We start from the raw sequence: 11622 nt of genomic DNA, 5'->3' as shown, positions 1-11622 counted from the left end.
GATCTCAGAGTTAAGGATATGGTGGCTGGTGTACCAACCAGCTGGTGGGAGGGAGAAAGCTTTGGCTAGCTGGCATGATATTGACTTGGCTTTTATGCAAATTTCTCCTGAGGAGAGCAAAATCTCTAGATGTTTCCAGTTTATAGCTAAACAAAAAATAAAGTGAGAATAGTGGTATATTTCTTCTTGTGTCTTCTATGCATTAACAATCTCTCTGATTGTGTCTCCAATTATGACCAATTTTTCAGGGAAAGACCCAAAGACCAAACAACTCTTCTTTCAGGAGTCTTTCCCCCCCACACCCCCATAGTTCTATTAGTTATTAAGTTGCCATAGTCCTCAAGTATGAGATTTGAATATAATCATTGCCTGTAGCAGAGGTGAAAATATCCAGGACACACAGAGAACAATGCATGAAGCCATGTGCTCTTTAGGGAGAATCCATAAGGTTGTGGAATCAAATTGCAATAGTCTATTCTACTGAGTGCCTGGAGGCAAGGCAAGGAAAAACAACCACATCCATCGAGTCATCTTTCACTTTTCAGCCTATTATTTTCTGCATGGACTGTATAATTTACCCACAAATATATTAAAGCACATTAAAAAATACACCTGCAGATAGCTACACTAATGGAAGAATAAGCTGGAGAGTGCCCCCCTAACAAAGCAGACGTGAACTTCATGAGAGGGATGCAGGTACAGAAGTTGTCTTGATCTTAAGATGAAATTGAACATGTACCTTCCATTGTTTTGAGAGGTAATCAGAGCACTATTTTTCCCATAGAAGTGGTTGTGGTGGTGGTAATGGTGATGATGTTTACGCCATTTTAAAGGATAAAAGAGCTCATTTATTAAAAAAAAAAAAAAAAAAAAAAAAAAAGAAAGATGCAAGGACCTGCCTTCTTCGGTAAATATAAAATTACAACATAAAGAAATACAGGTTGTATACATTACATAACTACATACATAGTAAATACATTATATGTATAATACACAGTGCGTGTAAATTTCACATAGGGAATGTACGGACTACAGGCGGCTTGAAATGCCTAACCAACCACGGTAGCTCACACCCCTGGACTGAAAACTTCTCTGAAGATGCTCCTTAAGCACTAACAACTGCTCGGGGCAGCGCTGCTCCGCTGCCCCGCTCCGTGTCCGTGCCCAGGGTCCCCGGGCGCTGCTCGCCATGGATGGGGCTCAGGGGACGACGCGGACACAGGTGCGGAGGGGCGAGCACGGCGATGCCGCGGCCGGTCCCGCCGCTCCCTCACCGCTGTCCCGGCGGGGGCGGGCCCGGCCCGGCTCCCCCTCCCCTGCGCGGCCGCCTGAGCCTTAGCAGGTAACGGAGGAGGGGCGGCCGGCGCGGCGTTCGGCGGGATCCGCTTCCCGGGCTTCCCTTCGCTCGGCCGCGCCGGGCTCACCTGGCCGGCCCGCCCAGCCCCGCCGGGCTCGCTGTCGCCCAGCAGCGATGGTGCCGGCCTGCGCCCGCCGCCTGCTGCGGCTGCTGGGGGCCGGCCGGCGGCCGCTCCTGCCCGGCCTCGCCCGGGCCCGCTGCGGCCCGGCGGCCAGCACCGCCCCGGCCGGCCCCGGCCGCGCCCCGGCCGTCAAGAAGCGAGGCTACGACATCACCAGGAACCCCCACCTCAACAAGGTGGGTGCCTGCTGCGGGGTGCTGCGGGGCCCGGGCCGCGGGCGTGGGGAAGGGCCCGGCTCGCAGGTGTCCCGCTTGGTGGGGCTCCCAGAGGGGTGAGGTGCTGGGGAGGGCAGAGCTGAGCGGAGCACGGGATGTGTGATGGGTGTCCAGCTGCTGCTCGGGGCTGCGGCCTCCCGAGGGGCCGGGCACCCGCCTCCCCTCTGCCCGCTGTCCTGCCGCCGCCGCGGCGCTCGGAGAGCCCGGCCCGGGCACCACTGCCTCTGCCTGGGAGCTGCAGCTGTGCCTGAAGCACGGACACCTGGCATGGAGAGAATACAGCTTCCCCTCAAAGTCCAGTGCCAGAACCTGGGTTATTTCTACATATGAATAATCGGGGATCTCTACCTCTATATCTCTGTAACCAGGGATCTATATCTGTATCTATATCTAGTCTATATCTATGTCAGTATCTGTATTGTTTTACGCATGTAGCAGTGGAACAGGTCATTTCCACCTTCACAATAAAGCAAGCATGTATGGCTGCTCTTGTTTTCAGTCTTCCTTTCACAGCATATCCATGTGTGCTCCGCTACCAAAGCAACGTCTCGCCAGGCTGAAGATGTGTTTATCCTCAATACTGTGGGAGCATTAACGGTGCAGTTATAATCAGAAGAATTAAAAAAAAAAAAAATGCTTTTGGAGAAAGTTTTCAGCAAAGTCTACAAAGCATGTGAAGTGAGATCCCGAAATTTCACTCTACAGTGCTTCTCTTTGCCTTTCTGTAATTTGAAGGGAAAAAAATATTTGGGTGCCAATTTTGGGATCAAATACGTCAGACTCAAGAATGTTGGGTTCTATTTGCTTGTGTTAATATTACTAGAAATAACTACAAGAGCATTAATTACCTAAAATGAGCATGTATTGAACATGGCATTGAAACTGATTGATTGACTGACTGGTAGACTGATTGGGTAGTGACTGTTTGTCATTTGCTTGGTATACAGTTATCCAGTCCATGAGCCTCCTTCCAGACTGGAGACCCTTTGGATGACCACTTTTGCTTTGTGTAGGATGCTGAACACTGAGCTGCATCTTCTGGTACCATTTCAGCATCCACAGACATGAATCCCAAAGGACCAAGGCATGAGATGACACTGGATGTTACAGAATATGCAACAACTTTGTAAGCAGGCTGGTTTGAATCATTACACAGTGCCTGTCGGAAAGGCTGAAGAGAAAAGAGACTGTCAGCTAGGTCATAAATAACAGTAATTTGTCAGCATTAAGAGGTTTTGATGGGTGCTTCATGATAGTTACAAAGAGCAACATAGGTATTGTTTCTAGATTTCTTGCTGAATATATTGATTTGAACTGAAAAATTAATACTTTGACCTTTCCTCTGTGTAATGCAATAATAACACACAGACAGTTGAATCTGGCTGATGCAAGAGTAGATTTTTAATGTCCTATTTTATAATTTTCAGAACTGAGGTTTTTCTTAAGTGTTTTCCTTCCTCTAGTGAAAAAAGGTACTTCACTTGACATCTAAATGGAATTTTTTCCATGTGGTGTAGAAAACTGTTCCTGTTAGAGGAAAAATGTACTGTAGTGTGCCCTGTTTAATTGGCCATGAGAAATCTCCCAGCTGCTCTCCAGCCTGTTTGCTGTTCCTTATGCTCCTCAGTCAGTGCAGACCTTACAGTCACTGAGATAATCATCTGCAGAGCATCCAGGTCAAGACAGAGATGGCTGACATCTGTGGTAAGAGATAAGAACTGCCTGTTCATGCACCTAGGTAACCAACCTGTCATTACTAAACACTCAAGACCTCTTTCCAGACTTTTCTAAACAGGCTTTCATTCCTCTGTGGCTTTTATAAGTTCATTGCAGCCTCTGAAGAGTTGCCTGTGTTCAGCTGAAACAGTTTCAGACAGTTCATGTGTTGTCAGCATGGGATTGGTGGCCCTTTGGTCTGCTGTGCTGCAGTGGTGTAAATCAAAGTTAGGGATCACTATTTTAGGTAGGTTTTCAGCTGTTGTACTCTCCTCACATAGAAATTGCTCTTTGCCCCTTTGGTAACTAAATGCAGGCATGGCGTTATTGCTGTTTTTCTGCAGTGGATCTCACTTTAACCTAAATTTCCAACTGATTTCAAGCAGCTCTGCAGGGAATAGTCCCTATATCTCTCCAAGAACCTCTGAAAAAAGTGTTCACAAGTGAGACTTTGGGCAGCAAGTGTTTTGCTGCTTTATTCAATACCCTGGCTGTTTTATAGCTTTTGGATGAAGTTTAAGCTGTCAGTCTGAAGCTGTGAAGTGTGTGGTATTTATTCAGTGAAGAACACTGTCTCTTCAGCAGAATTGCAGACAGATTTACAGTCTGAGGTTATTGATCCGAGTATTTGCTTGCTTACTAGGTTGAAGGTGCTTTGAAGAAGAAGCAGACTCAAAATCCGCTGCTGATAGGTCCTCTGTAATATCCTGAATATTTGTAAAAGTAAAAGTAGGCTGTCTCCTGGTTTCCAGAGCTGCCTGAGAAGAAAAAAGAAGTCCATAAACTAGTTAAGGATTTAATAAATCTGCAGTTGTTCCTTCCCTTTGGTAATAATTTACCATTACTACATTTCTCACTACTGTATTATTCGAATACTGTTCTTCCTTGTGTTGTGAAGTGTGACAGTCCATGTTTAATCCAAGGGCAGGAGACTTGGGAAACATCAGCATTCTTGTGAGAGGTACTTGCAGCTTTAAAAAGCAATAGCAGTTGTTCTTAGTTGACTGAAGAGTCTCAGAAATAACAAGAGGTGAAGAAGAACTTGTCACATGTTTTTATGAAGTGCCTCACGAAGAAATTCTTTCTCAGACCTTGAATGCCACCAAACTGGAAAACCTAAAAATGTTAACAATGTTCGTGACATCTGACTGGAGGGTTGATGACACTTCTTGCATTTTTCTGGAAGTCCTAATTTTGAGATAAATCATGCCTGCTTGGAGATCTGCCATCACAAACAGATGCAGAACTGGAGGTCACAGTTTGTTTTCAGAGTGGCAGAATATTGCCCTATTTGAAGGGTTGAGATAATCCATTAAGCTTTCCTGCAAGTGCAGTGCAGGAATCTGACTTTGTGGTCTCTGAGTACATCTGGATAATACTCCATTCTCTTCTGACGTGCATGCATGCTCTCCATTGTTTTTCATGGAATGTCGTAAAGAATTACCCAAAAAAAAAATAAAAATTAAAATTACCCAAAACCCCAAAATTACCAGTCTAAATCTGTAAGAATCAAACCCTAAAGTATTGCTGTAGGTTTCTGAAGCATTTTTTGAATGTACTGCTATATACATGATTAAAATGCAGAAAGATTGTTTGTCCTTCAGCTTTGCAGGGATTGAAGTTGAGCTAACTGAGGGTTCTTTGAACAGCATCAATGATTTGCCACTGGAGCTGAGAAACAAATTGTATGATCTTGCACACGGCTGCACTTGACAGCTGTGGTGAAACAGGGCTAAAATTAGGTGGATTTGTAAAATGATTGGATTTTTTAAAAAAATTAGTAATGAGCACAAAAACAGTGTGTCTGAAATTAGTTGGCAAGTTCAAGTCGAGGCAGAATTCTGTTTTCAAGGTAGGGAATCTCTCTAAATCCACAAGGTTGCGTTCTTACAACTGGAGTTTTTCTTGCAGCTGGAATTTTCTGTTGGCTAGCTTTAGGTCTGGATAGACACATAACAACTAAATGATGCATGGGGATTTAAGTGTGTGCCTTCCAGCATTTGTTAACTTGCCACCTGTTCGTGTTTTGCAAAGGGAGAGTATGAGGTGGCCAGAGTTTAGAGGTTCCCCTCATATTTTTTCAGGAGCCCGTAATTATTTGAGCAGGTTTTTCAGGACAAATTTTAGACTGGACAAGTTAATTTAGGGGAAGAAAAATCCACTGGGGTTTACTAAATACTCTAAAAAAACCTCCTGGCTTGGATGGTTGCCAAACTGAAAGTGATTAAAAGATGGGAGAGTGCAGTGGAAGAGTATCCTATTAACCTGTGTAATTTACTCTTCTTAAGGCTTGTGGCTGCTGCAGGAGACAGGCTGCTCATGTGCATGAACTGACCTGATGGTACAATTGTGTTTCTAGGGATATCAAACAAGACAGTTTCATAGCCAAACCCTGCAGCTGTAGACCCAAGTAAAACTATAGCTGAGAGAGGCATTTTGTCAAATCAGGTTCTAAATGCTCTAGAGTTGAAATGTGAGTGAGCTGGAGCACTGTGCATTGGGATGAGCCTTCGATGGTGCCCGGAGCAGAGAGACTCTTGACATGTTTGTACTTCGTTAGTCAAGCCAAGGTGTATGTATCCCCCAGGACTTCAATTGGAAACAAACTCCAAGAAGATTAGCTTTGGCCAAATATTTTGGCAAATGTGGTGGTGTTCTGGAAATATAATTGCTCAGTTAGATTTGTTTTGGCCATCATCCTGGCTTGTGAACTTTCATTTTTGTTTGCTTGGTGTTAGTGTCAATCATGTATTTTTCTGAGTCCAGACTGTCTTTTGGCAAGAACATTTCCTAATGTTTTGATGCCTAAGAACTTGTTGTTATGGTGTGGTCAGCAGACTGAGCCCAAACTAAATCTGTTGGTGCTTCTGGTATTAGCAGTAGCCTGCAAAAGTCCTTTTGCTCCCCCAGCTTGGATTCCAGTTTGTCTCCCTTATCATAGCCAAACCAAGAAGCCATCTGCCTTCCTGTCTGCCTGCATAACCTCTTGCCAACACTGACACTCTTCCCTTTGGGATGCTGCTAATGCTTTGGGAGTAGCACTCCCATGGAAAAGCTTGGAAGTGCATAGGATGCTTGTTGCTGTGAAGGTGAGAGGGGTGCTGATGCCAGCTCTGCCTCTGTGCTGTACTAAAACCCAGTAATGCATTGGTCCTTGCTTTCCCTTCAGCCCTTATAAATGAGGAAGCATTTGTTGGGCAGCTTTTATAAGTGCTGAGTTTATGCTTGCACTCAGTATAAGATTTTAATAAAATTAAATTGGTTTTGGAACAAAATGCTCCTTTCTGTTTTCTGAAAATGTTGTAAAATACCTTTAAAACTGCCTTTAAGTTGAGGAAATTCATCAGTTTGGCAAGTGTTTATGTTGCTTACTTTTTATCATGCCCTTTCTTTCGGAGAAGACTTAATCCTTACATCAGGCATGTTTTGGTAAGGCAGAGCCAAGAATGAATGTAGCTCTGGTTTCATAGGATGGACTTAGCTTTTCTGGCACTTGAATAGAATTTGCACTTAAGTAACACAAACTCTTTGGTGAAGGATATGAAAATTGTTATTGTTGCAGTTAGAATGGATTTGCATCTAGTGAAATATAGGGTAAGCTACTAGTTGATTATTTTGGAAACACTGCAGATGTTGGCATGAAGACTGAGTATTTTATGTGTGGGATGAACAGTGTGTACTCCACTGACCTCAGCTCCAAGCCTTGCCCCAGGTAAGCAGGACAAAATGTCACTGATGTTAGAGACTGTGTGCTGCTCTATGACAAGATGAGTCATTGGTGCTTCTCAGAATTAGTGATGATTCACCTGAAGGTGCTGAAGGGCAGTGCTGATCCCCAAGATGAAGTGAAGATCTGTAGTCTGTGGCTCAGTTTTGCTTTCACATGGTTTGGACATGCAGTAAAGTACCTGCTAGAGATGGGTCTGGCAGCCTTGTAAGCTGTGTGGCAAATTTTGATTCCTGAGTTTTTGGTGTGTTAAATCTAACTAATCATTTGCTAAACAAAACTGGAGCTAGAGCTAATTTCATTTGACTTAATTTTGGATTAGGAGAATGTAAATTGAATTTCTCTTTAGCTGCTGCAGCAGCCACCTCCAGAGCACTTGGTGCTGTTACTGACCTTCATTCAGAGATGAGAAAGGAAAGGTTGTTCTTTAATGAATAACTGTGCTGTCTTGATGCCCCTTGCTGAAGGTGGGGACAGTCACCATCTTTTATAGTATTTAGTCCCCTCCAGGGCTTTGAGATAGTTTTCTTTCTCTGAATTGCTATAAATGATGCTGATCTACCTTCCTGCCCCACCTCACTTGCCTAGCTGATGGGAGATACTGTGCCAACCAACATACCTTTTCACAGCTCTCCTGTGCTTTAGGTGTTTTACTCATTCTTCACATCAGAGAGCTTCTGCCACCACGTGCCCCATGCAGGCAGCACTGGCATTTCTAGCACTGAGTCCTGGCAGGGTTTGGGCCTTCAGTTTGATAGGGGAGCTGCCAATGCACATGGCTGCTGTAGCTGCAAGCTGGGTGCTGCCCTGCACAGGAGGAGCCTGGCCTCTACCTCTCTCTTATTAAGTCACATGCAGTTCTGTAGATAGGCTGATTTTGCTGGGTGGTTTTTGGGTTTGTTTTTGTTGGTTTGGTTTTACTTTGTGTCTTCTTTTCCTCTGTTACTTATTTTTCTGTCTTTCTTTTCCTCTGTTACTTATTTTTCTGTCTTTTCCCCACTGAAATATAGACCTGCTACCAAACCTTGAACAGCCTATTGTAGCAGTCACCCAAATAAATGCTTTTGGGACAGACTTAGCTTTAGAGCTCTTGTAAGCAGGTCAGACAGGCCTTGGTGCTTGGGGGGAGAATAAACACTGCTGAAATTCCCTCTCTTTCAATAGAAGGCTTAGCACAACAGCAAACTTGACTGCTTTCAGTTTATAATGTGCTCTGGTGGAGATGATGAGCATGTTTTTAATTTTTTAACCTCCTCTTTGGGGCCTGGGGGTGACTTGCTATCTATCTCTCCAGACAATGTGACATTTTGATAAATGACTTCTGTATTGTCAGCCTAATACAATATCTTTCTTCTAAAAATGTTTTAAATGGCAGTGCTTTTTATAGTTCTGCAGCTGCCAAACACAAAACTAAGACAGGAACTGAGCAGACTGTGGTTCTGACAAAGAAAATAAGGCCAATGCAGAAGTTTTCTGCATATCAACACTTTCTACTTTGCCACTCTCTTTTGCACATACAACCTTTTTCAACTCATGGACCCATAGAACTGAAACAGATTTTCAGTACATTTCTCTGTTGTATATATTAAAAAACTTAGCTCCACACCTTAGAGAAGTCTAGCTTAAGAAGTGATAAGTCTATTTTATAGTAGGTCCATATGGATTAGCTGTGTTCAGCCTCATAAAACACGTAGTTAAGACTTCATCGTGTTTCTAAATATTGGGAAAAAATAGGTTATTTCAAAACCAACAGTGCTATGTTCTCCTGGACAAGATGTCTTGAATGTTTTCTCTTTGGCTGGGCTAATGGATTTGTCACTTTGCCTAGTGATTAAATTCACTATGGGAACTATTAAATTCTGTTTTATCTTCATATGAATGGTTTGATGTAAAATCTGCAGGTGATTTCAGCTGTGATTATTTGCATTATTTGTGATTCTTACAAATGAGAGAATGGATTAAACTGCCAAATCCTGTTATTTTTTGAAGTGTCCTGATTATGAAGGGCTTCTGTTGTCAAGAAGGTATGAGCAGATAAGCAGGATAAAGACTGGAGCAAGAGGTAATCTGTTTTATTGTGCCTAATGATGTAGAGGTGGGGGGAAGCGGGGAGTAAGTCCAGGGATTTTCATGTTCATAGCCCTTCTTCTAGCAAGTCAGTTTTTCCTATCCCCAGCTAGATTACTTGGTCCAATAAACAAAGAAAAAAAAGCCCAATTAAAAAAAAAAATTTAAAAAACCCAAACAACCCCACCACCACCCAAGCCAAATACTTCCCCTTTTTAGCCATTTCCTACCTCACAGGGAGTTTGATGTCTTCGTGTTGTCACTTGTGTTTGTAGTTAATTTCTGTGATAAAACAGCTGCCTCTGTAAATCAAGTCCTTGATCACAATTATTGGAAGTTCAAGACCCTTCTTTCCCTCAATACTGTATGAAGGTTTCTAAATCTAGCCATTGAATGAGAAAAGTAACAAAAATTGTTTGCTGAAGTGCTAAATCTGACTGCTGTGGAAGAAAAAAATCAACAAATTGAATCTCCCATTGTTTTGGATTTTATTTTTCTATGACAGAACCTCTTTGAAATCTAGAAAAAAAAACTGCTGCAAGACGAAATAATTTGCAGTAATGGAGTGTGCATAAAGTCTGAATTCTAGCAGACATTACTCTTTTAGGGAAAAGTGTTGTGCAGTGGTTGCAGGAGTGTGAAAAATGCTTGTACTAGAACAACTTAGCAGTTCAGGTGTTTTCTGGGCGGGAGACATAGTTTGTGGGAGAGGATCCCAAAGTACTTGAAGTGATGAGAATATTGGGAAGAAGAATTGAAAACTTCTCTTTTCTCCTGGTGCCTGGCAGATACAGTGGCTTGGTGTGTGAAAGCCATGAAAAGCAATGATAGATGTGACCACGTGCTCCAGGTAGGCACCTCTACAGACAACTTTCCAAGTGGAATTCACTGCAGGTTTTAATAAAAAGAGGCTTGTTCTGCAGTCTCTGCCACTTCATGCTCACTAGTGAGTTGGCTGCTATTGGTGGCTCACGACCTTGTAAATTATATTCAAACACAGAAATAACTGTTCAAAGGTAAAGGTAAAATAAAAGAATTTTTTTTATCTCAGGTTGTGAGGATTTTCAGTACACATACCACTGTGACTTGTTGATCATAGCCTACATGCAGCAGATTCCTCTTAGGTTTGGTAACGTGCCCAGGTTGCGATGTGCAGCAGTATTTATTCGAAGGAGATGTGAACATGCCTTTCACTCCATGTGCTGATGCCAGCAGCTTTTTCTGGCTTTGTCTAGGGGAAAAATGCTTGCAACAGCAGAGCCCTGCCTGAGCATTGCTCTTTGGTTTCCAAGGGGCAGTGTAGGCTTAAGTCATTGAGAGGGTTTCTGTTAACTTCAGTCAACTTTACATTGAGCCTTTTTTGAATTTAGGAATAAGCAGCTGCACCATTCAAGATAAAAGGTCCTTTTCATTACAAATGGGTAAGGTTAAAGGTAGTAGAGTGTCAAATTTCATCATCTTGCTCTGTTAATAAATGGTAATTAAAATGAAAGCATATGTGAAAAATTGTGCTTACAGATTGCTTAAACCAAAGTCTCAAAGCAAAAATGGAATTTACCAATAATATCAATTTCTAGCAATAGATAATCCCATGAAGGCTGCAGCTACTCCCATAACTGTGTGTCCTAAAAATCAAAAGTGCATGTTAACATTCTTTATTTTACTGTTGTCTGCCTAAACTCATTCATCTTCCATAAGAGCTTTGGAGTGACCTGTTCAGTGATGCCTTTCCAAAGTCAGAAGCTGTCCTCTGGCATGCAGGCAAGAAGAGCTGGACTTCTTCTTCACAAGAGCTGCTGGAGGAAAAATGAGGGTACTAAGTGAGATGTCTTGGAGAGCTTGAAGCTGCCCTGCAGAGTACTTGTAGCTTAATAAAATTTACAAAAGTGCCTTTGAACTGTGACCTTCCAAATGTCCACTGGTGAAGGGTAATGGGGCGGGTTTATGAAAGCAGAATGAATGCATGACTCATGCTTGCTGAAACTGGGCCACTCTCCCTAGAGGCAAGTTATTGTTTTGTATTTAGCATGTTAACTGCATTTGAAGTTATAAGATAACAAAGTAATTTCTCATATAAATAAAAGGGAAGTGATGGGAAGGCGCTGGAAAGCAGCAGCAAGACTCTGGATGCTGCTGTAAAATGGGTTTAGTGTTGGCCATCTTTAAAAAGCTCATTACTCTTTAAAGATAAGGTTTAATGGAATTGGCAACGACAGTGCAAGTGTAACCAGATCTTGTTGTTTTGTACAAGTGCCTTTCAGGTTTCTCTGCAAGGTCGAATGTCCTATTGACTGGCAGCTGGACTGTTTTCCTTGTAGGAATGTAACTGGTATTTGATGGAGTTGCAAAATGTGTTTCCCACTGAAGCCAAATATAAAATAGTATGAGAGTCCAGCAGTTTCACTTCCTGCAAAGCTGG

General features: G+C 42.8%; 1 protein-coding gene across 2 annotated transcripts in view; it reads left to right on the top strand.

Annotated features, from left to right (window-relative positions):
- The first annotated feature begins 1318 nt into the window (after positions 1-1318).
- ME3 (malic enzyme 3) overlaps positions 1319-11622 on the top strand; it is a 116169-nt gene continuing 105865 nt past the window's right edge. The window contains exon 1 of one of the 2 annotated variants that reach the window (XM_056497325.1): positions 1319-1654. In XM_056497325.1, the coding sequence (XP_056353300.1) occupies positions 1472-1654 (183 nt within the window). In that variant the 5' untranslated portion in view covers positions 1319-1471. The remainder of the gene's footprint in view (positions 1655-11622) is intronic. The other variant, XM_056497331.1, reaches the window with a different exon arrangement.

Source organism: Oenanthe melanoleuca, chromosome 1 (assembly GCF_029582105.1).
Source record: "Oenanthe melanoleuca isolate GR-GAL-2019-014 chromosome 1, OMel1.0, whole genome shotgun sequence".
NCBI lineage: Eukaryota > Metazoa > Chordata > Aves > Passeriformes > Muscicapidae > Oenanthe > Oenanthe melanoleuca.
The sequence above is the reverse complement of the archived record's forward strand: the minus strand, read 5'-3'. Positions and strand labels throughout refer to the sequence as shown.